Genomic DNA, 27,575 nt, shown 5'->3' with positions numbered 1-27,575 from the left:
GGCAGGAGCTACTCTCTGGGCTCTGGGCTGGGAGAAAGAGGGTGTAATCTCCTTAGCTTGGCACTCCACTGCTCTGACCTCAGGCAGGCAGGCCAACAGTCTTGTTGGTTGTTGTTGCTGATGTCAGGGGGCTTTGCTCCTGCAGATTGTCATCCTTGTCCCCTGTGGATCCATGCTGCAGTCAAATCTATAATGTGGTAGATGGCATGTCCTCCAACACACACACACACACACACACACACACACACACACACTTTCTGCATGTGCTTTTCAATGTAAAGGATATTAAGGTGGGGATAGAGAAGGATTTGTTGTCAGTTCTGCCATTTGCTTGAGGGAGCAGAGATTCAGAGGGAACTAATGCACTCTGCGTAGGAGGAGCTTTGTGCCTCTGTTCACACAGGAGGGCATGGCTAGCATGATCGCATCTCCCCAACTATTCAGAGCAGATCAACCCCTTTTACAAATACACAATTGGAAATTTAGTTTAGTTGGTCATTGGCTTAGCCTTATTAGTCTGAAGTCTGGCCATTGAGGCTTCTTGTCTTTGGGATTGCATCTCTGACTGAAGTGTTTGTGGGTGGACAGCTGTGTTTGATGCAATATGGTGCAATCTTTTTCCATGTTAGTGCCATCTGAAACAGACTGGGAGATTGCTTATGCTATGTTTGTGGCTGGACATTGCATTGGGAAAGTGTTCAGACCCCATGACTTTCCCCCACATTGTGTTACAGGCTTATTATAAAATGGATGAAATTGTTTTTCACCCCCTCATCAAGCTACACACTACCCCATAATGATAAAGCAAAAATAAAAACTGAAATATCAAGTATTCAGACCCTTGACTCAGTACTTTGTTGAAGCACCTTTGGCAGCGATTACAGCCTTGTCTTCTTGGGTATGACGCTACAAGCTTGACACACCTGTATTTTGAGAGTTTCTCCCATTCTTCTCTGCAGATCCTCTCAAGCTCTGTTAGGTTGGATGGGCAGCATCGCTGCATAGCTATTTTCGGGTCTTTCCAGAGATGTTAGATCGGGTTCAAGTCCGGGCTCTGGCTGAGCCACTCCTGCATTGTCCTGGCTGTGTGCTTAGGGTCGTTGTCCTGTTGGAAGGTGAACATTCGCCCCAGTCTGAGGTCCTGAACACTGGAGCAGGCTTTCATCAAGGATCTCTCTGTACCTTGCTACTTTCATCCTAACCTTAATCCTTACTCGTCTCCCAGTCCCTGCGGCTGAGAAACATCCCCACAGCATTTAAAAAATATATTTAAAAAAATAATGTAACCTTTTATTTACCTAGGCAAGTCAGCATGATGCTGCTACCACCATGCTTCACTGTAGGGATGGTGCCAGGTTTCCTCCAGATGTGACCCTTGGTTTCATCAAACCAGATAATCTTGTCCTTTAGGTGCCTTTTGGCAAACTCCAAGTGGGCTGTCATGTGCATTTTACTGAGGAGTGGCTTCCGTCTGGCCACTCTACTATAAAGGCCTGGTTGGTGGAGTGCTGTAGAGATGGTTGTCCTTCTGCAAGGTTCTCCCATCTCCACAGAGGAACTCTGGAGCTTTGTCAGAGTGACCATCAGGTTCTTGGTCACCTCCCCGACCAAGGTCCTTCTCCCCCAATTGCTCAGTTTGGCCTGGTGGCCAGCTATATGAAGAGTCTTGGTGGTTCTAAACTTCTTCCATTTAAGAATGATGGAGGCCATTGTATCCTTGGGGACCTTCAATGCTGCAGAACTGTTGTTCCTCGACACAATCCTGTCTTGGAGCTCTACGTACAATTTCTTCAACCTCATTGCTTGGTTTTTGCTCTGACATCCACTGTCAACTATTAGACATTATATAGACAGGTGTGTGCCCTTCCATATCATGTCCAATCAATTGAATTTACCACAGGTGGACTCCAAGTTGTCGAAACATCTCAAGGATGATCAATGGAAACAGGATGCACCTGTGCTCAATTTCGAGTCATAGCAAAGGGTCTGAATACTTATGTAAATACATTATTTTTGCTATTTATTTTAAATAAATTAGCAATATATTCTAAACCTGTTTTCACTTTCTCATTATGGGGTATTGTGTATAGATTGATGAGGGGGGGGAAATAATTTAATCAGTTTTAGAATAAGGCTGTATGTACTGTAATAAAATGTGGGAAAGGGGAAGAGGTCTGAATACTTTATTTTAGGCCCAATTGTCTCTGCTCCATATCGACAAACTGGAATCACTAAGGCCAGTCCCTTAATTGTGATCTGTCAGGTTGCAGATCAAATCAATGTATTTCTAAAGCCCTTTTTACATCAGCAGATGTCACAAAGTGCTTATACAGAAACCCAGCCTAAAACCCCAAACGGCAAGCAATGCAGATGTAGAAGCACGGTGGCTAGGAAAAACTCCCATGAAAGGCAGGAACCAAGGAAGAAACCTAGAGAGAGAACCAGGTTCTGAGGGGTGGCCAGTCCTCTTCTGGCTGTGCCGGGTGGAGATTATAAGAGTACATGGCCATTAAGGCCAGATCGTTCTTCAAGATTTACAAATGTTCATAGATGACCAGCAGGGTCAAATAATAATCAAAGTGCTTGTAGAGGGTGCAACAGGTCAGCACCTCAGGAGTAAATGTCAATTGGCTTTTCATAGCTTAGCATTCAGAGAGGGCGCTAGAGAGGGTGCTAGAGGGAGAGAGAGGGCGCTAGAGAAGGTAGCACATCCGGTCAGGGTTCCATAGCCGCAGGCAGAACAGCAGCACACAGGACACCAGATAAGACATGAGAATTTCACCAGATAGGACAGACTGACCCTAGCCCCCCAGAACGGACTACTGCAGCATAGAGACTGGGTTGGGGACCCTGTGCAAACCAGACAGGGTATAACCCCATCCCCAAAGCGCAGCACTCACACCACTGGAGGAATATCAACATACAAGGCTGAGTATAGCACAGGAAGATCTCCACCGCGCGAGCAAAACCGGACAGGAAGATCACGCCAGTGACTCAACCCACTCGAGTGAAGCACCCCTCCTACTGAAGAGATGAGTCTTCAGTAAAGACTTAAAGGTCGAGACCGAGTCTGTGTCTCACATGGATGGACAGACCATTCCATAAAAATGTTGCTCAATAGGAGACAAACCTGCCTCCTGCTGTTTGCTTAGAAATTCCAGGGACAATAAGGAGGCCTGCGTCTTGTGACCGTAGAGTACGTGTAGGTATGTAATGCAGGACCAAATCGGAGAGATGGGTAGGAACAAGTCCATGCAATGGTTTGTAGGTTAGTGGTAAAACCTTGAAATCAGCCCTAGCCTTAACAAGAAGCCAGTGTAGAGAGGCTAGCACTGGAGTAATATGATCAACTGTTTTGTTGTTCTAATCAAGATTCTAGCAGCCGTGTTTAGCACTGACTGAAGTTTATTTAGTGCTTTATCCGGGTAGCCGGAGAGTAGAGCATTGCAGTAGTTTAATCTAGAAGTGACAAAAGCATGGATTATCTTTTCTGCATCATTTTTGGACAAACTGTTATTGATTTTTGTAATGTTACGAGGGGGGGCTGCCCTTCAAATATTCTTGATATGGATGTCAAAAGAGAGATCAGGGTCCAGAGTAGCGCCACGGTCCTTCAGTTTTGAGATGACTGTACAACCATGAAGATACCTTTTATTTAACTAGGCAAGCCAGTTAAGAACAAATTCTTATTTTCTGTGGAACAGTGGATTAACTGCCTTGTTCAGGGGCAGAATGACCAATATTCTTTTATTTTTTTTATTTTTTACCTTGTCAGCTCGGGGATTCAATCTTGCAACCTTTCGGTTACTAGTCCAACACTAACCCCTAGGCTACCTGCCACACCAGATCAAACAGCAAGTCTCTTTGTTTCTTGGGACCTATAACAAGCATCTCTGTTTTGTCCGAGTTTAGAAGTGAAATTTTGCCACCATCCACTTCCTTATATCTGAAACACAGGCTTCCAATAGAATATAGTGATTGATGGTGTCGAAGGCGGCACTTAGGTCTAGGAGCACAAGGACAGCTGCAGATCCTTGGTCTGACGTCATTAAAAGGTCATTTACCACCTTCACAAGTGCAGTCTCAGTACTATGATGGGGTCTAAAACCAGACTGGAGTGTTTCGGATACATCATTTGTCTTCAAGAAGGCAGTGAGTAGCTGCGCAACAGCTTTTTTTTTTTTAAATGAGAGGAATGGGAGATTTGATATATATATATATATATATATATATAAAAAAATTCAGGAGAGACTTTATTACTGCCACTTTCAGTGAGTTTGGTGCACATCCTGAGGATAGGGAGCTGTTTATTTTTGTTCAACATAGGAGGGCTAAGCACAGGAAGTAGCTCTTTCAGTAGTTTAGTTGGAATAGGGTCCAGTAGGCAGCTGGAAGGGTTGGAGGCCATGACTATTTTCATGAATGTTTGGAGATATACAGGATTAAAAAACTCCAGTGTCTCCATTGATCTTATGGCCTGGCAGTCCAGGGGAGACGCAGGACCACTGAGTTTTTGAGCAATACACATATTCAAAGAGGAGTCCGTAATTTTCTTTCTAATGATCATGATCTTTTTCGTCGAAAAATTAATGAGTGAAAAATTAATGAGTTTATCACTGCTGAAGTGAAAGCCCTCCTCTCTTGGGGAATGCTGCTTTTCAGTTAGATTTGCGGCAGTATCAAATATACATTTTTGATTTGTTTTTATTCTCCTCAATCAGGTTGGAAAATTAGGCTGATCGAGCAGCAGTGAGGGCTGTTCGATATTGCACGGAACTATCTTTTCCAAGCTAGTCGGAAGACTTTCTGTTTGGTGGTGCTCCATTTCCGTTCCAATTTTCTGGACGCTTGCTTCAGGGCTCTGGTATTTTCTGAATACCAGGGAGCTCATTTCTTGTGACAAATGTTTTTGTTTTTAGATGTATAACTGCATCTAGGGTATTACGCAAGATTACATTTAGATCCTCGGTTAGGTGGTTAATGGATTTTTGTACTCCGACATCCTTGGGTAGGTGTAGGAAGACTGGAAGGGCATCTAGGAATCTTTGGGTTGTCCGATTTATAGCGCTGCTTTTGACCACCTTCCGGAGACACCTGAAACCCCACCTCTTTCAGGAATACCTTGGATAGGATAAAGTAATCCTTCTCACCTCCCCCCCCCTTAAAAGATTTAGATGCACTATTGTAAAGTGGCTGTTCCACTGGATGTCTTAAGGTGAACGCACCAATTTGTAAGTCGCTCTGGATAAGAGCGTCTGCTAAATGACTTAAATGTAAATGTAAATGACAATCCTTGGTTGGGGTCTGAGCAGATTATTTGTTGCGATTGCAAACGTAATAAAATGGTGGTCCGATAGTCCAGGATTATGAGGAAGAGCATTTAGATCCACAATATTTATTCCACGGGTCCGAACGAGATCCAGGTTATGACTGTGGCAATGTGTACATCCGGATACATGTTGGACAAAACTCACTGAATAGCTAATGGCTCCGAAAGCCTTTTGGAGTGGGTCTGTATACTTCTCCATGTGAATATTGAAGTCACCAAAAATGTTGAATATTATGTGCCATGACTACAAGGTCTGATAGGATCTCAAGGATATAAAAAGTGCTTGGGTAGGTTGTTTAGATTTAATGACTAGAAGCTAATAAAATGAAAAGCAGTTTATTTAATTTATTTTCCAATAGAAATTTGCTGTAAAAAATGTAAGCAACACCTTTGCAGGATGTGTGGGAGATACTAGTGTAACCTGGAAGAGAGGCCTCATTTAACTCATTATATTCATCAGGCTTAAGCCATGTTTCAGTCAGGCCAATCACATCAAGGTTATGATCAGTGATTAGTTAATTGACTATGAGTGCCTTGGATATGAGGGATCTAACAGTAAGTAGTCCTATTTTGAATTGAATTGTAAGGTCTCTTTTTTTTCTTTTTTTTTATGACCGGGATGGAGGTCTTTATTCCAGTGAGATTGCTAAAGTGAACACCGCCATGTTTAGATTTTCCTGACCTAGATTGAGGCACAGACACTGTCTCAATGGGGAAAACTAAGCTGACTATACTGATTGTGCTAGCGGCAGACTTCACTAAGCTGGCAAGCTGGCTAACAGCCTGCTGCCTGGCCTGCAACCTGGCCTGCAACCCATCTCATTGTGGAGCTAGAGGAGTTCGAGCCCTGTCTATGTTGATAGATAAGATGAGAGCACCCCTCCAGCTAGGACTGCGAGGGGGGCTAGAGACATTTACTCGATGCCGATACGTCTTACTAGCTAATTTACACGCTGAAGTTATGTTGCGCTTGGTGACCTCTGACTGTTTCACCCTAACATAGTTGGTGCCGACGTTGATAACAATATCCCTATACTCTCTACATCACCAGTTTTAGCCTCATCCAGCACCATCTTCAGATTAGCATTTACGTCAGTAGCCCTGCCCCTTGGTAAACAGTGCATGATTGCTGGATGATTCTTTAAGTCTAATTTTGCGGGTAATGGAGTCGCCAATGACTAGTGTTTTCAATTTGTCAGAGATAATGGTGGGTGGCTTCTGTGGCTCACACCCCGTAACGGGTGGAGGAGAGACCTGAGAAGGCTCGGCCTCTGACTCCGACTCGTTGCTTAATGGGGAGAACCGGTTGAAAGTTTCTGTCGGCTGAATGAAGCCTTGAGAAAAGTGTCCGGCTGCGAGGACTTTGTGGGCTGACTTATACTACTATCTGTACTTACTGGTGACACGCTGTTTCATCTTTCCTACACTTAAATTGCCCTTTCCTAACGATTGCGTCTGAAGCTGGGCTTGCAACTCTGCTATCCTCACCATGAAGTGATAGTTGTTGTGCATATTGTGTGTACAGTGACTGCAATTAGATGGCATAGAGTTAATGTTGCTACTTAGCTTTTTTCGGCTGGTGGAGGTCCTGCAGAAGCATGTCCAGATAAAGCGTCCGGGATAAAAAAGTTGAATGAAAAAAACTAAGGCGTTGGTAAATTTGGTTAAATGCAGAGTTTAAATGGTTATTAAAAGTAAATAATGAAAAGTTTGGCAAGTAGCCAATTAGCAACAAACAGCACAGCAGCCTAGGACTGGGACAGGAGAGTTTGAGTTTCATACCCCAGGACATGAACCTCTTTCTGCTCCACTTGTCATTAGACAGACAGCGGTGATAGGAAACCCCGACTAGAGGAAAAGTGTTCTGTAGCCCCTGGTTACTTATGCATACAGGGACGTGTTTGGAGACTAACTGAGCTCCAGAGACGTTATTTTTAGGAATGCGCAGGAGGCTGTGGGAGAGGGTACAGCACATCTATTTGCTTTAGCAAAGTCTCCAATGGCTCTGTGGTTTTCTATCCTGGGAGTGTCTGTGGGTGTACCATAGAGCTCAACCTCCAGCAAGATCTGTCAGTTAAAGGGAACTCCTGTATTCCACTCTCCGTTAGACCTGCCATATCCCCAGTTATCATTTCATCCTTATCTGGTCCAGAACACGGAGGTTAAGCATGACAATGTGTTACCATTTTTCCTCTTATCTGCTCCACTGTGTGGTATTTGAAGCAGTGGAAAGAGAGAAGCATGTGGGCCTTTGAAGTGTCCCTCCAGGGGTTAACCAGGGCTCTCTCTGTCTCTCTCACTCTGTCGGCTCTCTCTGAGCTCCCTTTCTACACACAGTCCCATTGCTGCAGTAATGAGTCAGGCAATTTCAAGGGCACCCATGGCTACCTATTCTCCTGTGTCCTGCCCCAGTCCGCTCCAGCTCTCTCTCTCTCTCTCTCTCTCTCATTTACTTTCTCGCTCCCTCTATCCCGTCCTTATTTTTCCTCCTAATTCCAGACATATGCTCTTTATTACATAGCTCGTTTTATATAATTCTTCTGAGAAAGGTGGTTCCCAGAGCCAGACAGGTTTTTCTTCTTCTAGCTCACTAGCAAATGAGTTTGAGTGAATTGGCGGTCAGTCAGGGTGACATCGCAGAGAGGGAGCGCGGTTGCGTTCATGCGGAAACAGGGCCATGCGAAAGGCAGAACGGTCATATCCTATTAGACCCAAATGAGAAATTCTGTGTTTTCCTGGGACCCAAGCTTATGAAAACATGCAACTATATGTAAATATGGGTACATTTCATTGCCCCAAAAACAAATAACAATGAAACGAAATACCCATATAAATAGATTAATGTTTTATTGTTCCCCATTAAAAACACTCTTACATAACTGTTGCTGTTAAATACAATACGTTTTCATTCTAAACAGGAATAAACTGATTGATCACACTGATGTCTAACAGGAAACAAACACACAGACCCAGTTTTTGATAGTGCAACCCTAAGTAACAATACAGATGAAAATTATCAGGCCTACTGTACATCTTGCTGTATAAATGATTGTTGAAAAAAAGTCTAGGTTGGAACTGTTGCTGTTAAAATATCATTTTTCATGATGAACTTGAATAATCTGATCACATCACCCAGATGTGGATCAGAAAAGACATGAGAGGTGAGAGGTGTGTGGCTGGTTGAAGGTTTCAACAAGCAGATATATTCTGGACTTTTTGACAGTGTTACCTTATATGGTCATGCTCAGCATTGAGTTTGTTTCTGTACTTTTTATTTTTTCCTACCCACTTTTTGTGATTTACAATCTTGTCTTATCGCTGCAACTCCCCAACAGGTTCGGGAGAGGTGAAGGTCAAGTCATGCGTCCTCCGAAATATGACCCGCCAAACCATGCTTGTTAACACCCGCTAACTTAATCCGTACTGTTACTTAGGGTTGCACTCCGTAGCTAGCTTGCTTGCTTTGGTAAACGTTTGCTAGCTATTAGCTGTTGTACAAGGGGATTGTTTGAACGGGGGAACTCTCATCAACTACGATGAGAGCGAGTACTCCCTTACTTCTGCTTACAATATCATCATCATCACCTGTTCTAAAATGACGATAATGCCTTGCTAGCTGACTTACTCTTCCATTGTTGAAGTTTCCTGTTTCCTGAAGCATTCTGCCCTGTTCTGAAAGAACTCCCTGGATTTACTGTCATGCTGGGGATGTTTGGCCAGCACGTGTTGTTTTAATTTGTTTGTTTTGAGAAACTCATTACTAAGCGCTTCCCCGCACAAAACACATTGCCGGCGCTCCTCGTTATTTCTCCAAGTTTGTATGAAACCAATAGAGAGAAACTCACCGCTTTATTTGCATTTCATGACGATTGAGCTCACTCAGAACTTGTGGCTAGCTTGAGTCAATTCGGTGACAGCGGTGAGTGATGCCGAGTGGGGTGGGAATGACAAGTCAGTGGCTGAGAGCGGATAATCTGCTTCTGAATGACAGCGCTGCAGCGTGTGGGTCGCGGAGCGATCTTCCGGAAAACTGCTGAAAAAAGATCTGGTAAACCACGAGGCACACGCACATCTCCCTCCCACTCGTGCAGCTGCCAAACAGAACAGAGGTACTGCTGCTAAGAAGAGAGTGCACTGAACAGAGAGTGCAGTTGCACTTGGCCAAATCAATTAGAGTAATTAATTAAATAATGATACATTTCCCCTTGACACGTCGCAGCCCACCATTAACAGTTGAGCATTTTTAAGAGAGGATGCATACAAACGTAACATCCTCATCCAGGGATAGATGTATTAGCTTCTAGCCTATTTCCCTTGTTACTGCTGCTACCACTGAAGCTGCTTGCTTAGTGAAACTCTGCTGAGGGCTCCCAAAGTGAGATGGGGAGTTTCTACAAGAGGTTTGTGTAAACTCACCTAGAAAGTGCAAGTGTTATTAACCTTTTGCTATGTCAGATGACCATGCCAGCAGACTAATCATACAACAAGTCATTTAACTTTGGGATAGGGGGCAGCATTTTCACTTTTGGATGAAAAGCGTGCCCAGAGCAAACTGCCTCATACTCAGTCCCAGATGCTAATATATGCATATTATTATTGTTGTTATTAGTATTGGATAGAAAACACTCTGAATTTTCTAAAACTGTTTGAATGATGTCTGTGAGTATAACAGAACTCGTATGGCAGGCAAAAACCTGAGAAAAAAAGGAAGTGGGAAATCTGAGGTGTGTAGTTTAACTCAGCCCCTATCGAATTCACAGTGGGTTATTTTGCACTTCCTAAGGCTTCCACTAGATGTCAACCATCTTTAGGCTTCTACTGTGAAGGGGGGCTGAATGAGAGGGGAATGAGTCAGCGGTCTGGCAGCAGCCTCGATCTCAGATGAGAGGTAACTCTCGTTCCATTGCTTTTCTACAGACAATGGAATTCTCCGGTTGAAACATTATTGAACATTTATGATAAAAACATCCCAAAGATTGATTCTATACATAGTTTCTACGACCAGTAATATAACTTTTTGGAATTTTCGTCCGACCTTTCCGCTGGAAGTTGCACGCGCGTTTAGATTTGTTTACCAAACGCCCTAACAAAAGGTGTATGGACATAAATTATGAACTTTATCAAACAAATCAAACATTTATTGTGTAACTGGGATTCCTGGGAGTGCATTCTGATGATCATCAAAGGTAAGTGAATATTTATAATGCTATTTCTGACTTCTGTTGACTGCGCAACATGGCGGATATTTCTTTTGGCTGGTTTGGGCTCTGAGCGCCGTACTCAGAATATGCTTTTTCCGTAAAGTTTTTTTGAAATCTGACATAGCGGTTGCATTAAGGAGAAGTGTATCTAAAGTTCCATGCATAACACTTGAATTTTCATCAACATTTTATAATGAGTATTTCTGTGAATTGATGTGGCTCTCTGCAAAATCACTGCATGTTTTGGAACTACTAAACATAACACGCCAATGTAAAATGAGATTTTTTTGGATATAGATATGCACTTTATTGAACAAAACATACATGTATTGTGTGTAACATGAAGTCATATGAGTGTCATCTGATGAAGATCATCAAAGGTTAGTGATTCATTTTATCTCTATTTGTGCTTTTTGTGACTCTCTTTGGCTGGAAAAATGGCAGGGTTTTTCTGTGAGTTGGTGGTGACCTAACATAATCGTTTGTGGAGCTTTCGCTGTAAACCATTTTTGAAATCAGACACTGTGGCTGGATTAATGAGAATTTTATCTTTAAAATGGTGCATAATACTTGTATGTTTGAGAAATTTGATTTATGAGATTTCTGTTGGTTTGTATTTGGCGCAATTTCATTGGCTTTCAATTCATTTTGCTAGCGGAACCCCAGTGGACAAGTTGGATGTTGCTTCATCTGTTGTGCATTAAACTAGACTTCCCGCGTCCGACTATGACTAGCTCATCCACCTCCTCCCACTCTTCATTTCACTACACATTTGTCTTTTTATAACACAGTGGTACTGAATTGAGGAGGTGTTGAGATTATACGTTGACTGTTGCAGTAGATTTTTTGGGTTTTGCATTTACTGTAGGGATGCACCGATATGACATTTTTGGCCGATACCTATATCCGATATTTTCCTTCCCAAAAACTGATATCAATAACAGATATTTTTAATTTTAGCTGTTTTTAAAGCTTTCTAGTACAGTTAAATAGACACACACAACTGACCAAAAATGTATTTTCTTGACATTTACGTACTGTAAGTCCCCATTACCAGTTAAACATAATCAAAACCTTTTTCTTTCACTTACTTACTGTGCTGTTTCATTGTTAATTTGTTCAGTCGTTTCATTCTCAACCAGGATTTCATCATACATGTCGAGCAGTGACGTTTCAGCTCTGTCTGTCCGTGGCCTCTCTTCCTCGGTGTGCACTGTGTCTGTTTCCATCTTGTCCTGCTGTGTCTCTAACAACATTTCACGTAAACCCTGTTTCTTGTCTGCATCAAAGTAGCGGTCCTTGTACCTAGCACTGAGCATGGTGGCGACACATTAGAGGCTCAGAGAGAATGCCACCGAATCGCTTGTTCACAGTCTCTAGTAGAGTACGTTTGCCAGTTTTAACCCCACAGTCTGTTTTGGAAGTTTTGTTGAGCAGGCGTTTCACTGCCATGACAGAGGGTGTCACGTCTGCTGCAGACGCAGTTGATGAGCTTATTTCTCCAGCCAGTTGTTCGAATGGAGCTCGGAGTGTGTTCATGTTTCAAACGTCTCAAATGCCATTGAAATGGCAGCAGCGGAATGGAAACCTGCACATTCTTGAGCATGCAATACATCTTTCCTCAGTACGAAATCCTCGTCGACCCACCGTGCTGTCAGACTCCGCATGCCCATGGGGCTGACGTCGCTGGTCCAAATGTCAGTCGTGAAGCTAATAGCTGTGACACCCATAGTAGGTAGCTCATGGATGTGCGTTTCATCAATACTGTGTAACTCCGGTAGGGCAACATCTGAAAAATAGCGCCTACTTGGTAATGTCTACCGGGGCTCGACCAGTCGGCGAAAGCCAACATCATCCACGATAGAGAACGGTTGCTTGTCAAGGGCAATGAATTCCATTATCTGGAATTCATTCATGGATTTGGCCTTTGAGTTGTCTCGCTGAAATGTTCTTACTCTTTCAAATGACTGCTGGACTTGAACTCGTTTAGTTGTTGGAAGTGTTAGTTTTTCCCTGCTTTTGTTCTGAGTAGTTGCTGAACATCTGGGGGTGATGCACGTTCAAATGAGTAATTAGGTTTGTTGTTTTGAAAGATTTCACTTTCTCCCCTCAGGAAATAATAGCAGCACAAACGTTGCATATGGCCTTTCTGTTATCTTCCTTTGAAACGTCAAAATAGATCCACACAGCAGACATTGTGGGCCAGGTTAGGAATGCTGTGTTGCACGTGTAGCGCTGTAGTCTTCGTGGCGTCATTATGTCATAAAGCTACGTTATATAGGTATGCACGTCAACTTTGACATCGGTTTTGCACATCGGCGTTAAACTAGACATCGAGCCAATGCTGATATTGCCATTTTTAGCTTATATCGGCCAATTGCGCTGTGCTTTTGTTGTTGTTGCTGATATCGTGCATCCCTAATTTACTTAGTTGGAGATTTGCATTGGGTCCCTCCAGTGTTCCCGATTTGGAGTCTTGAGCCCTCACCAGTGTTGGCTGTTTGTTGACTGGTTGGCTGTTTGTTTCTTCTTCTCTCGTGTGCTTTCTTAGGTCCCCGCATCTGTTTTTATTACAGCCCAACTCACTCCCTCTTTTACAATAAGCTGTAAAATGTCTAAGAATGCAGGAAGAAATAGGCCAATGAAATTAGGTTCATATAAGCTCATTTCTGCCAATGAACCTAGTTGATGCAGTGGAATACCTTCGTTTCAGTTATGTGTAATGATGTTGATATAGCCTTGTAGTCAGACCATGCTGCTCCCACCCTGTCCCCGTAGGCCCTTGTTTTTATTTTATTTTTACATTTAACCTTTTATTTAGCTAGCTGCCAGACTGCCTGGGGAGTGGTATGTGTGCAGGAGAGGAGCAGGAGGAGGATTTGCAGGTCATGTCTGCCTCGCTATGAAAGGGGAAGTGCTGTCTCCTAACTTTGACAGCTTAGGGTCTTATCCTCAGCCCTGCATGTACACCAGTCGGTGTAATTCTGCAGGGAAATCAGCTCTTCCTAACACAATGTTGCTGTCCACATCCGCAAGGAAATCTGTTTTACATGGAGATTATTTGATAATTTGCGACAACCCCATAATCTTGAGTACAGAGTTATTAAATGCTAGTCTAGTGGGCTACTAGGAAGGCAGTGGTTGCCTATACATAGCCCTCCTTTAGTTCTCTTTAGTGCAGCCTGAGTGGTAAGCATTTCCACAATGTAATTAGTATTGAGCTGCATTGTGTGTGTGTGTGTGTGTGTGTGGTCGGACAGCCACAGAACCCCTGCCCAGCCCTGAGGCTCTGAGCTGTGCGTTCCTGATTAGTCTGGGATTTAGCAGCCCAGATTACAGGCCATTGTTCAGGGCTAGTCTGGGCCATTATCTCCTGTAATTCCCTGTGTCCGTGATTAGCTCCAGATGATTTAATTAGACGTGCTCTTGATAGGAGTCCTCGTTACTGCTCTACAGCCTCGCACCCCAACCCCTCCACTCTAATGGTGCTCCAGGAGTGTAGGGTGGGGAGGAGCTTGCATGGTGACGTTAGTATTGTGCTGTTGCCTGCCGTGGAGTAGCCTAGCTGTTTACATGGTCTATTATGGAACACTACCGCTGTGTACACAGTGACTCTGGTGTCTTTTACCCCTCAGTCCAGATGCAGTGGAATGAGCGAGGGATCGGCAGGCTTGCAGGTGCACCAGGGAAATCCTCCGTATCCTCTTATCTCTGCCTATTACCAACCCTGGACTTGTAATGAGAATATGGTGTCTAGTGAACACACAGGGAGCCCTACAGTTCCTTCAATTCCTCGCTGGATTATTAACGAGGTGTGAGGCCAAGATGAATATTAAAGCAGCTCTGGAAGGAGAGGCGATGGAGGAAGCGGAGTGTGTATGCTAGACTGGTTGTTCTTAAACTAGACCCAAGTTTCTCCCATAGAAGACGGTGTGTTCTTGTTATTGGTTCTGGTTTGGTCTGGGCACTGTATGGGAATAATCACTGCAGTGACACTGTCCTCTCTCATCTCTCCCCATTGTCTTCATTGCGTTCAACTCCACTCTGCACCCCCAGGCCAGATTGCTCTCGGATGGAGTGGTCCCTGTCCATGCAGCAGAGGGGCCACTACACTACTGCAGAGTCTCTCTGCCCAGCCAGTGGCGACTTTGACCTGTTTTTCTATCAGTGTACATTTCAAGCTAAAGTCAGGGCTTCCCTTCGGCCAAACATTCAGCATTGTGGTTTGGCCTGTTTTACCCCTGTATTTATTGACTAGATGGAAAGTGAATCGATGGACTGGGAGCTACAGAGTAAATCTGGACTGGCCTGGAGACTGTGAGGACAAATTTAATGTTTGTTTGTTTTGTGTGTGTGTGTACACAAGTCGACACACACTTTTTTTTTCTGGGTTTACATGAAGTCGAAACGCTGGCAAGCAGTAAAATAGTAAAGCCAGCCAGCTACAGAGAGACGACGGTATGCAGCTGCGTCCAGGGCCAAGATGTAGGAGCTAAACCAGTGTTTGTGAACTCTGTAGTCTGTCTGCATGTAGCGTGTGATGACAGGATGTTCTCCGTGGAGATTTGTGGCTCTTACACATAATGGATACTTGGTTTTAAATGAACAACATGCTGACTATCAAAGCGTTTGCCTAATCCTAAGAAGCTTCTTTTTTGTTTTTATGAAGACATGGTTATATTTGGTTTTGGTCATAACCCCCCCCCCCCCCCCCGGTCAAGGAGCTCTGAGGCTCAGGATGCTATATTCCTTACAACATCCCATCTGAAATAGCAGTGGCGCTTTCTTGAAAACCTAAGCTTGTCCTCTTCATCCATGCGTTTTGTTTGGTAAAATTGTTTTTGTGTGGGTGGGTGGAAAAACACAAATGTAGAGCTGAGTCACTACTACTAATGAGCCTGTCTCTGGAAATAATTGGAACGCTGATTTATGAGCGCCACTAATGCATTTCAGTTATTATGTAATGTACAAAATACAAAGCATTTTTTTAAATTTAACCTTTATTTATCCAGGAAAAGCCCATTGAGACACAGAGTATTTTTCAAGGGAGACCTGGCCAGATTCAGCAACAATCAATACATTACAGAATTAGGACTTTTTGTCTAGGACAAAAAGGCTTCTCAACAGTTTTTACCCCTAAGCCACGACTCCTGAAAAGGTTATCAGATGGCTACCCAAACTATTTGCGTTGTGTGCCCCCTTCCCTCCCAACCCCTCTTTTTATGCTGCTGCTACTCTCTGTGTATCATATATGCATAGTCACTTTAGCTATACATTCATGTACATACTACCTCAATCGGGCCGACCAACCAGTGCTCCCGCACATTGGCTAACCGGGCTATCTGCATTGTGTCCCACTCACCACCCGCCAACCCCTCTTTTACGCTACTGCTACTCTGTTCATCATATATGCATAGTCACTTTAACCATATCTACAGTCGTGGCCAAAAGTTTTGAATGAAACAAATATTAATTTTCACAAAGTTTGCTACTTCAGTGTCTTTAGACTATGGAATACTGAAGCATAATTACAAGCATTTTATAAGTGTCAAAGGCTTTTATTGACAATTACATGAAGTTGATGCAAAGAGTCTATTTGCAGTGTTGACCCTTCTTTTTCAAGACCTCTGCAATCCGCCCTGGCATGCTGTCAATTAACTTCTGGGCCACATCCTGACTGTTGACCCATTCTTGCATAATCAATGCTTGGAGTTTGTCAGAATTTGTGGGTTTTTGTTTGTCCACCCGCCTCTTGAGGATTGACCACAAGTTCTCAATGGGATTAAGGTCTGGGGAGTTTCCTGGCCATGGACCCAAAATGTTTTGTTCCCCGAGCCACTTAGTTATCACTTTTGCCTTATGGCAAGGTGCTCCATCATGCTGGAAAATGCATTGTTTGTCACCAAACTGTTCCTGGATGGTTGGGAGAAGTTACTCTCGGGGGATGTGTTGGTACCGTTCTTTATAGAGCTCGGCCGATTAATTGGGGCCGATTTCAAGTTTTCATAACAATTGGAAATCGGTATTTTTGGGCGCCGATTTCCGATTATTTAAATATATATATATATTTTAAATTAAATACCTTTTATTTAACTAGGCAAGTCAGTTAAGAACACATTCTTATTTTCAATGACTGCCTAGGAACTGTGGGTTAACTGCCTTGTTCAGGGGCAGAACGACAGATTTTCACCTTGTCAGCTCAGGGGTTTCAATCTTGCAACCGCACAGTTAACTAGTCCAACGCTCTAACCATTGCACTCCACGAGTAGCCTGCCTGTTACGCGAATGCAGTAGAAGCCAACGTAAATTGCTAGCTAGCATTAAACTTATCTTATAAAAAAACAATCAATCATAATCACTAGTTATAACTACTGATCCAGTTTAGCAGGCAATATTAACCAGGTGAAATTGTGTCATTTCTCTTGCGTTCATTGCACGCAGAGTCAGGGTATATGCAACAGTTTGGGCTGCCTGGCTCATTGTGAACTAATTTGCCAGAATTTTACGTAATTATGACATACATTGAAGGTTGTGCAATGTAACAAGAATATTTAGACTTAGGGATGCCACCCGTTAGATAAAATAACGAACGGTTCTGTATTTCACTGAAATAATAAACGTTTTGTTTTCGAAATGATAGTTTCCGGATTCGATCATATTAATGACCAAAGGCTCGTATTTCTGTGTTATTATGTTATAATTAAGTCTGATTTGATAGAGCAGTCTGACTGAGCAGCAGCAGGCCCGTAATCATTCATTCAAACAGCACTTTCGTGCGTATTGCAAGCAGCTCTTCTTAAGCACAGCGCTGTTTATGACTTCAAGCCTATCAGCCTAATGGCTGGTGTAACCAATGTGAAATGGCAAGCTAGTTAGCTGGGTGTGCGCTAATACTGTTTCAAACGTCACTCGCTTTTAGATTTGGAGTAGTTATTCCCCTTGCGCTGCAAGGGCCGTGGGTTTTGTGGAGCGATGGGTAACGATGCTTCGAGTGTGGCTGTTGTCAATGTGTTCCTGGTTCGAGCCCAGGTAGGGGCGAGTAGGGGGACGGAAGCTATACTGTTACACTGGCAATACTATAGTGCCTATAAGAACATCCAATAGTCAAAGGTTAATGAAATACAAATGGTATAGAGAGAAATGGTCCTATAAATACTATATTAACTACAACCTAAAACCTCTTACCTTGGAATATTGAAGTCTCATGTTAAAAGGAACCACCAACTTTCATATGTTCTCATGTTCTGAGCAAGGAACTTAAACATGAGCTTTTTTTACATGGCACATATTACTTCTCCAACACTTTGTTTTTGCATTATTTAAACCAAATTGAACATGTTTCATTATTTATTTGAGGCTAAATTGATTTTATTGATGTTTTATATTAAGTTAAAATAAGTGTTAATTCAGTATTATTGTAATTGTCATTATTACAACAAACAAAAAAAAAGACTGATTAATCGGCATCTGCTTTTTTGGTCCTCCAATAATCGGTATCGGTATCGGCGTTGAAAAATCATAATCGGTCGACCTCTAATTCTTTAGTCATGGCTGTGTTCTTAGGAAAAATTGTGAGTGAGCCCACTCCCTTGGCTGAGAAGCAACCCCACACATGAATGGTCTCAGGATGCTTTACTGTTGGCATGACACAGGACTGATGGTAGCGTTCACCTTGTCTTCTCCGGACAAGCTTTTTTCCGGATGCCCCCAACCAATCAGAAAGGGGATTCATCAGAGAAAATGACTTCACCCCAGTCCTCAGCAGTCCGATCCCTGTACCTTTTGCAGAATATCAGTCTGTCCCTGATGTTTTTTCCTGGAGAGAAGTGGCTTTTTGCTGCCCTTCTTGACACCAGGCCATCCTCCAAAAGTCATCGCCTCACTGTGCGTGCAGATGCACTCACACCTGCCTGCCGACATTCCTGAGCTTTTTACTGATGGTTACCCGATCCCGCAGGTGAATCAACTTTAGGAGACCGTCCTGGAGCTTGCTGGACTTTGGTGGACGCCCTGAAGCCTTCTTCACCACAATTGAACCGCTCTCCTTGAAGTTGTTGATGATCTGATAAATGGTTGATTTAGGTGCAATCTTACTGGCAGCAATATCCTTGCCTGTGAAGCCCCTTTTCGTGCAAAGCAATGATGATGGCACGTCTTTCCTTGCAGGTACCATTGGTTAACAAAGGAAGAACAATGATTCCAAGCATCACCCTCCTTTTGAAGCTTTCAGTCTGTTGTTCGAACTCAATCAGCATGACAGCGTGATCTTCAGCCTTGTCCTCGTCAACACTCACACCTGTGTTAACGAGAGAATCACTGAAATGATGTCAGCTGGTCCTTTTGTGGCAGGGCTGAGATGCAGTGGAAATGTTTGGGGATTCAGTTCATTTGCATGGCAAAGAGGAACTTTGCAATTCATCTGGTCACTTTTCAGAACATTCTGGAGTATATGCAAATTACCATCACACAAACTGAGGCAGCAGACTTTGTGAAAATTAATATTTGTGTCCTCAAAGCTTTTGGCCACGACTGTACATGTACATACTACCTCATTCAGCCTGACTAACCGGTGTCTGTATGTAGCCTCGCTACTGTATATAGCCTGTCTTTTTACTGTTGTTTTATTTCTTTACCTACCTATTGTTCACCTAAAACCTTTTTTGCACTATTGGTTAGAGCCTATAAGTAAGCATTTCACCTGTTGTATTCTGCGCACGTGACAAACTTTGATTTGATTTAAAACACACTACAATACAACAATATGATCCAGTCCAAAAAATAGCATTTACACTCCTCTGTAACAGTCTCCCATCAAAATGTTCAATTCATTTAGTGGCAGTCACATATATCTTGATGAAGCATGGATTGATAAAGATTTTTTTTAAATGTATAAAAAATGTGGATATGGGTAAAGGGGCTGGTCACAGAATTACACAGCAGTGGTCAGTTGTAAATAGTCGGTGGCGTCTTGTCTGCTGCTGTACAGAACATTCGTTCCCAGACACGGTATGTAGTAGTGTTGTCAACATACCATTTTGACCTCGATACTGATAACAGGTTTAATATCACGATACTCCACACCATCACGATACCGGGGGGCGGCGTCAGAATGCCGCTTGATCCAGACAGATATTTTGAGTTCAACAGCATCACATTTGGAATTGTAGTATTTTTTTTCATGTATGCATTATTTAAACAATTATACACTCACCTGGACTTTGGTAAAAAAAATATATCTTTTTAAATGTATTTTTTACCCAATTTCGTGGTATCCAATTGGTAGTTAGTCTTGTCTCATCGCCGCAACTGCCGTACGGACTCGTGAGAGGCGAAGGTCGAGAGCCGTGCTTCCTCCGAAACGCAACCCAACCAAGCCGCACTGCTTCACGACCCAATACCCACTTAACCCGGAAGCCAGCCGCACCAATGTGCCAGAGGAAACACCGCACACCTGGCGACTGTGTCAGCGTGCACTGCGCCCGGCCCGCCACAAGAGTCGCTAGTGCGTGGAGGGACAAGGACAACCCTGCCGGCCAAACCCTCCCCTAACCCAGACGACGCTGGGCCAATTGTGTGCCGCCCCATGGGTCTCCTGGACGCAGCCGGCTGCGACAGACCCTGGACTCAAACCCAGAATCTCTCGTGGCGCTAGTGGTGTGCAGTGGGACAGGCTAGAACTTAGCACTGAGGAAGTGAAGCAGGCATGGTACTCTCGCACTGTAAGGGTACATTGGCTGCGCTGATAGACGGACTTGAGCCTCTGTCAATTAGTAGACGACGTGAGACACATTTTACATAAGTACCGAAAGTAACACACATTCTACTACCGAACCGGTTATCAGGTCCTAGTATCGAAAAAGTTCCTAAAGTTTTGGTATACCGTACTTCCGGGTAAGTGGAGACTCTACACACCAGGCCCATTCTAGTCAGCTGATTTGGCCGAGACAACATGGGACCAATGACGCAAGAGCCACCCGACAAGCTAGCTAGCAGGCTGGGGTTGCCATGCCTTCACAGAGCATGACCTTTCCTCTGCTCCCAATAGAATGATAGAGAAAAGACGCACCCTCAAGTCCCTGACAGAGTAGCTGACTGAAGATGTGAGGAGGAGACCATTACAGACTATCAGTTTCACAATCAGTCAAATCCATGAATATGTTCTGGCAGAGAGCTATTTCCATGACGTATAAGGGAGGGAAATACTTTCTGGATTTCTTCATTCCTAACTCATTATTCTTAGAAATGATTAAGGCGGGCTAGCTACAGTGCAAGAGAATGGGCCAAATCATAAAAATATATGAAGTGTTTTTATTCATGATTTGTAAGTAGCTATTAAAAATGGTAAATCTGAGGTCAGTCAACAGTTGTGCCTCCATAAAAGAGTATGGAACTGCCTGCCCCCACGCCAAACATTGCCAACAGTCTGGTTGCCAATTGTCTGGTTGCTGCCAATACACTCACTCTGCCTCTGGGGTAAGCAGTCAGTGAAAATCTAATCAAAAACACTCACCAACATACTGTGTCAGGCCACAGTGTTTTTTGGGAACATCCAAATGTGCTCAAGCTGTGCCTAAAATCCCAGCCCCTCATTTTCCACTCACAGCCTCTCCAGGGAAGTCCCTGCAGTCTAAACAGCACAGCAGCAGCATCCAGGCTACAGCAGCCAGCTGACTGGGCAAACTGGGGCTGCAGGCAACATTCACCCCATGTAACCTACTGGCTTTGATAGACAGACAGCCCTGTCTGTCATTGTGTATGACTGTGACTAGGCCAGGCTGAGATGCACAGACAGCGATGGCGACAGTATCACACACAGAGACAGACATGGCCCTTCCTCCTCCTCCGTATCTGACTCTCCCCTCAGAGGAGATGGAGGACCCAGTGGTCTGATCATTTCTAGCAGTCAGATGGGAGATTGGCGAGAGAACCGGTCTGGCTGACCTGTCTGAGGAGTCATTTAGTGGCTGCTGTGACCGGCTCACTGCCCAGCTCTCGCTACAGAATGATATGCCCACTAACGGCAATGGAGCCCAACACAATTTAGCTTGCTGAACAACATCGGGCGCGTACACACACCTTGTCCAATTAGACCAAAGTGGGTCTAGCTCCTTGTGTGGCTACGGAGAGTTCAAAGGAAAAGAGAAGGTGGCGATGCTGGCATTCTCCAGTGGTTAGAATGTAGGGCAAGTCATGTAAATGACGAATGCTCCCAGCCTGCTCCACATCTAGCCCATCTCCATCTCCAACTACAAGAAACACTACCAAGAGGTCCCTCCCTCAGAAACGGACTCCTGTTAATGAAGGGACGCACAACGTTATGGGAACATAACATGGTGGCAGGGCTGCAGTGTTAAGGGCAGCAGAGTTGTATAGATATTAGTGAGTGAGGCTTCCAGGAATGCTGTTACGGGGTTCCATTGACGAGAATTAAAGTCGCCTTTGTCCTAGAGCGATTTACACGGTTATCAGAACGTCACACCCCAGGGTAAGCCTACACGAAACGCAGCCCATATTTGAAGTGTTTCTAAAAATCTCTTATGGTGGGAAAAACGATTGTAACCATTAACCGGTTTAACCGCTAGGTTTTATTGGCATCATGACTCCTACTGTAGTACTCTATAGCTTACTGGCTAGTTAGTGGCAATTGAAAAGTTAATGTACAGTACAATACATATTATAAATTGAAATCTCATGGCGCTGCCTCTCCTTAATTCATGCAAATAGCCTTGTAGAGCTGTATGTTAATGATCACAGAGCGGGACCCTGGCAGGAATATGGAAGGGCAAGGCGGGGGGCGGTGGGACCTGTCTTGTTGGCAGAGGGCTGAAGAATAGATCTGGGTGGTAGAACAGGATGACATGTTGTTTCAGCAGAGAGTTGCCAGACGGTGCAGACAGCCGTATCAATGATAAACAGACTCTTTTTCCCAACAACTGACTCAAACTACCTGCGTCTTACGACCTAAACTGATCAAAACGACAGTTGAAACAATCAATCTTGAGCCTCTGCACATGGCGTCAAGTCAGGGTTGTTATCCTAAAACCAGTGTACAAAAATGTACATTGCTATGTCACTTGGATTGTGGCAACATGTCCAAAGGTGTGTGAGACACCAGATTCACTCTGTTCCATTTTCTATATAGGTTATTGATTCCTTAATCCCCTCCCTGGGTGTAGAAATCAATACTTTTCAGTCTGACACACTTGCTGTTGGGGCTGGGAATTGCCAGGGACCTCACGAAACGATATTATCACGATACTCAGGTGCCCGATACTATATGTATTTTGATTTATATATATTGCCATTCAGTCTTCCATACATATTGCTCACCATGTATGCTGCAGAGGGACAAGAGCCATGAGAAAACAAGTTTTGAAAAGTGCTTGGATCAAATGGTCTCAACATTTTAAAAAGGAGATGGAGAACAAGCTATAAAGGAAAAATACTAGAGATTTGGTGCAGGGACAAGGACTAGTGCAAAAAATATTGCAATATATCGTCAAAAATAATATCCTGATACACTACATGACCAAATGTACGTGGACATCTCATTCCAAAATCATGAGCATTAATATGGAGTTGGTCCCCCCTTTGCTGCAATAACAGCCTCCACTCTTCTGGGAAGGCTTTCCACTAGACCTTGGATTATTGCTGCAGGGACTTGCTTCCATTCAGCCATGAGCATTAGTGAGGTCGGGCACTGATGTTGGGATATTAGGCCTGGCTCGCAGTCAGCGTTCCAATTCATCCCAAAGGTGTTCGATGGGGTTGAGGTCAGGAATCTGTGCAGGCCAGTCAAGTTCTGACACACCGATCTCGACAAACCATTTCTGTATGGACCTCACTTTGTGCACAGGGACATTGTCATGCTGAAACAGGAAAGGGTCTTTCCCAAACTGATGTCACAAAGTTGGAAGCACAGAATCATCTAGAATGTCATTGTATGCTATAGCATTAAGATTTCCCTTCACTAGAACCAAGGGGCCTAGCCCGAACTATGAAAAACAGCCCCAGACCATTATTCCTCCTCCACCAAACTTTACAGTTGGCACTATGCATTGGGGCAGGTAGCATTCTCCTGGCATCCGCCAAACCCAGATTTGACCGTCAGAAGGTGAAGTGTGATTCATCACTCCAGAGTTCAATGGCGGTGAGCTTTACACCACTCCAGCCGACACTTGGCTTTGCGCATGGTGATCTTAGGCTTGTGTGCGGCTGCTTGGTCATGGAAACCCATTTCATGATGCTGAAGTTGCTTCCAGAGGCAGTTTGGAACTCTGTAGTGAGTGTTGCAACCAAGGACAGATGATTTTTACACACTTCAGCACTTGGCGGACTCATTCTGTGAGCTTGTGAGGCCTAGCACTTCGCGGCTGAGCCACTGTTGCTCCTAGACATTTCTACATCACAATAACAGCACTTACAGTTGACCGGAGCAGCTCTAGCAGGGCAGAAATTTGACAAACTGACTTCATTTGGAAAGGTCCCATCCTATGACGGTGCCACGTTGAATGTCATTGAGCTCTTCAGTAAGGCCATTCTACTTCCAGTGTTTGTCTATGGAGATCGCATGGCTGTGTGCTTGATTTTATACACTTGTCAGCAACGGGTGTGGCTGAACTAGCTGAATCCACTAATTTGAACGGGTGTCCACATACTTTTGTGTATATATAGTGTATGTAACTGTATCTGTTGAGTTCCCCAATACTACTTGCTCTCCTCCTGTGTGTAAACCCTCCATCACGGCGAAAGCAGCCAAGAAGTTCTCTCTCTCCTTCCCAGAAGATCTGCACTGATGGCCCATGACTCATAGTTTCTCCTCGCCCCTGTGACTCACCTATTCTAGGGCTGTAAATATAGGTGTGTGTCTGTGAGCAGAGATGGCAGGTTTGTGTTCCTGTTCACACTGATTTACACAACCGGGCCCTTCAAGTAGACGCCTGTACTGGTCGCAGTGTGCATTCTGCTCAGCTCAGAGCAGTGTGTTGCCACGTCTGCTGCCTGAAAGAGCTGGGTTGTGGATATGTAACGATTAGCAGGTCAAAGAGACGTGGATATGATTCTGTACAGAACAACCTGTTGCAGTTAAATCTATACATGTCTTAATTTAAGCTCACTAGATCTAAATCACAATGCTGTTTACCTCTGTGGGCTTCCACAACTTTAGTGGAAGTTTCTTGGCTTTACTTTTGAGAATCCAATGAAATCCCAAGTAAGGTGTGTGTGTGTGTGTGTGTGTGTGTGTGTGTGTGTGTGTGTGTGTGTGTGTGTGTGTGTGTGTGTCTGTCCAGAGGACATTGTGAGCAGCTCATTATTCATGCTAGGACTGGGGCAGTTTTTATCCTGGCCTTTGTCAGTACAGGGAGCCTGTTGGAAGCCAATAACCCTATTTAGCTCCTGAGCAAAGCTCTGCTGTAATTTAATAAGGCCTGCAGTTAGGAATTTTTGGGAAAATGTATATAGCCCCAGAGTGTGTTTAGGAAATGTGTTTTAATAATTGGCCTGCCAGCCAGCCGCGACCCTGTTCCCTGCCATTCGGCATCCGGGGGGAAATGTCACGTTTGGTCCTCCTGCTGAGATGGACGGGGGGGGGGAGGAGGAGGAGGAGATCTTGGATCAAGATGATTCTGAGTTTTTCAATGCTATAGGCCTATACACTGATCGGCTTACAACCTCACAGAACAAGTTCAATGCCAATTACACTGGATTAAAGCCAACTTGTCAGACAACAGAATGAGGGCCCTGGAAGTGGAGAGGTCTGTATAAACGGCACTCCTTCTCTCTCAGGATTGGTCCTCAGCCTGGGAGAGGAGTGCGCCCTCTGGCCTGCTGGAGCTAGCCCTGAGAGAAATGGAACCTGCTGATCCTACTGCAGGCTGGAGCTGGCCCTGAGAGAAATGGAACCTGCTGATCCTACTACAGGCTGGAGCTGGCCCTGAGAGAAATGGAACCTGCTGATCCTACTGCAGGCTGGAGCTGGCCCTGAGAGAAATGGAACCTGCTGATCCTACTACAGGCTGGAGCTGGCCCTGAGAGAAATGGAACCTGCTGGAGCTGGCCCTGAGAGAAATGGAACCTGCTGATCCTGCTGGAGCTGGCCCTGAGAGAAATGGAACCTGCTGGCCCTGAGAGAAATGGAACCTGCTGGCCCTGAGAGAAATGGAACCTGCTGGAGCTGGCCCTGAGAGAAATGGAACCTGCTGATCCTGCTGGAGCTGGCCCTGAGAGAAATGGAACCTGCTGGCCCTGAGAGAAATGGAAAATGCTGATCCTGCTGGAGCTGACCCTGAGAGAAATGGAACCTGCTGGAGCTGGCCCTGAGAGAAATGGAACCTGTTGCTCCTGCTGCAGTTCTCTTAACATTAAAATGTAAAGCCACATCCTGTCTAGGAGGCTCTGTTCACAGCACTGGGAGATCGTTTTCCTTAGTTCAGGTCCTTGATTAGGCTCTGTTCAAAACTGTATAGAAACTACACTGTTTTCACATTTATTGTGTAGCTTATTAAGGACATGGGCTTGTTATGTCAACACATCGTAAACCAAATTACATGCAGCGGCTGCCTGGCCTGTTTCTGTGCCAAAGAGCAGAGAACTGAATTTGAAGAGTGTTGTTGGCTTGGCTATTTGACTCGATATAGTCAACAGGAAGCAATTTTCCAGCACTGCATTGATATTCCTCAGAGTATTTTCCGCAGAAGCAAATAAATAACAGCTGTTGTAATGAACCAGTCTGTCCTTTTACTGTCAATCCCGTTTTAGACTTCTGTTATCCCTCTGGACTATTGGCACTGCAGAAGAGATTAACTATGACCTTCACAGGCAGCATGACATTGAACACATTCTCAAGCCCTGCACCTGAAGTCCTGCTCCTCTCCTGGCCCTAAGCATCATCAGTCCGATGAGGATCTGCCTCTGTCTGATAAATGGACTCTGTTCACTGTGTGTCTGCGGTGGGCTGGACTCAGGGGACCTGTTGGTGACAGCAGTTCCAGCTCCACTGCCTGGTGTCCTCCTTCTGCCTGAGGAAACCTGGAGGTGGATTAGAGGGAGAAAGAGAGACGGCCTGGTTCTGCCCTGGAGGAGACGACCCACTTTCTGTCTGACAGAACCCTGTCTGGAGACGACCTCCTTTCCTCAGACTCAGCCCCACCCCCCAGGACCGCAGAAGGTTATCATAATACAGCCTTCCTTAATCAATAAGTCATAAAAGGCTTTTAGGCCGTTAGGAGGAGGAGGTGTCTGCGATACCTGAACCTCCCACTGAGGCTGAAACCGATGTAGATGTCTTACGAGAACCTTGAGTTGAACTTAAGAGTTTGACGTTTTTCCCAATAGCAAGTGGTAGCAAAGGAATGGTGCCCTATGCTGCTGCAGGACAATTGGTTAACATCAAATCAACGGACTTAATCTAATGTTATGCACCAATTTGATCCAACAGAGGAACTTGATGAAATTTGTGCTCCAGTAAATCTGTAATTCACCTCATTAGTAACTAGGAACAATGCTGTATGTGTGTTTCTCTAGTCAGTGGTTGCTAATTTGTTGTTGTTGTTGTGTTGCAGAGGGAGATGAAGGAGCAGCTGGCCACTCTGCAGGACAGTGAGAAGGGACACACCGAGGCCTTGCAGCTACTGCAGAGACAACTCACTGAGACCAAGGTAACAGACACACTTCTCTACTCCGTGAGACCGAGGTAACACACACCAAGCACACAAATTCACTTAGATCAAAGTCACTTACAGTATAGAGAGCCTTTTGACCTATATGAGACCAAGGTAAAGCACCAGTGTCCTGTCTCTCTCTACCTCAGTCTCTCCCACAGCTGAGAGTGAGACTCCAAACAGCAAATTGGTTCATTAAGCATCTCTTTAATCTCAACAACTTGTTTTAACCAGCGGAGCCAGCGCATCCAGTCGATACAACAGCTTCTCCTCTTCTTTTCATTCTGGCACAGCTCTCCCCCTTAAGCGTCTTTGAGCTGTATCGGTCAGAGAGGGAGGGCTCTCTGACAGATGGGGTTTGTGCCGTCAGCGGTATTTGTCATT

At 44.4% G+C, this 27,575-nt stretch overlaps 1 protein-coding gene across 2 annotated transcripts in view; it reads left to right on the top strand.

The window, feature by feature from the left end:
- Positions 1-27,575, top strand: part of trim62.1 (tripartite motif containing 62, tandem duplicate 1) — a 42,091-nt gene that overhangs the window by 4,732 nt on the left and 9,784 nt on the right. For both annotated transcript variants that reach the window (XM_029672488.2, XM_029672480.2), the window contains exon 3: positions 27,093-27,188. In XM_029672488.2, coding sequence (XP_029528348.1) covers positions 27,093-27,188 — 96 coding nt within the window. The remainder of the gene's footprint in view (positions 1-27,092; positions 27,189-27,575) is intronic.

The sequence above is a fragment of the Oncorhynchus nerka genome, linkage group LG2 (assembly GCF_034236695.1).
Source record: "Oncorhynchus nerka isolate Pitt River linkage group LG2, Oner_Uvic_2.0, whole genome shotgun sequence".
In the NCBI taxonomy this organism is placed as follows: domain Eukaryota; kingdom Metazoa; phylum Chordata; class Actinopteri; order Salmoniformes; family Salmonidae; genus Oncorhynchus; species Oncorhynchus nerka.
Note: the sequence above shows the minus strand (reverse complement) of the source record. Positions and strands in the feature narration are given on the sequence as shown.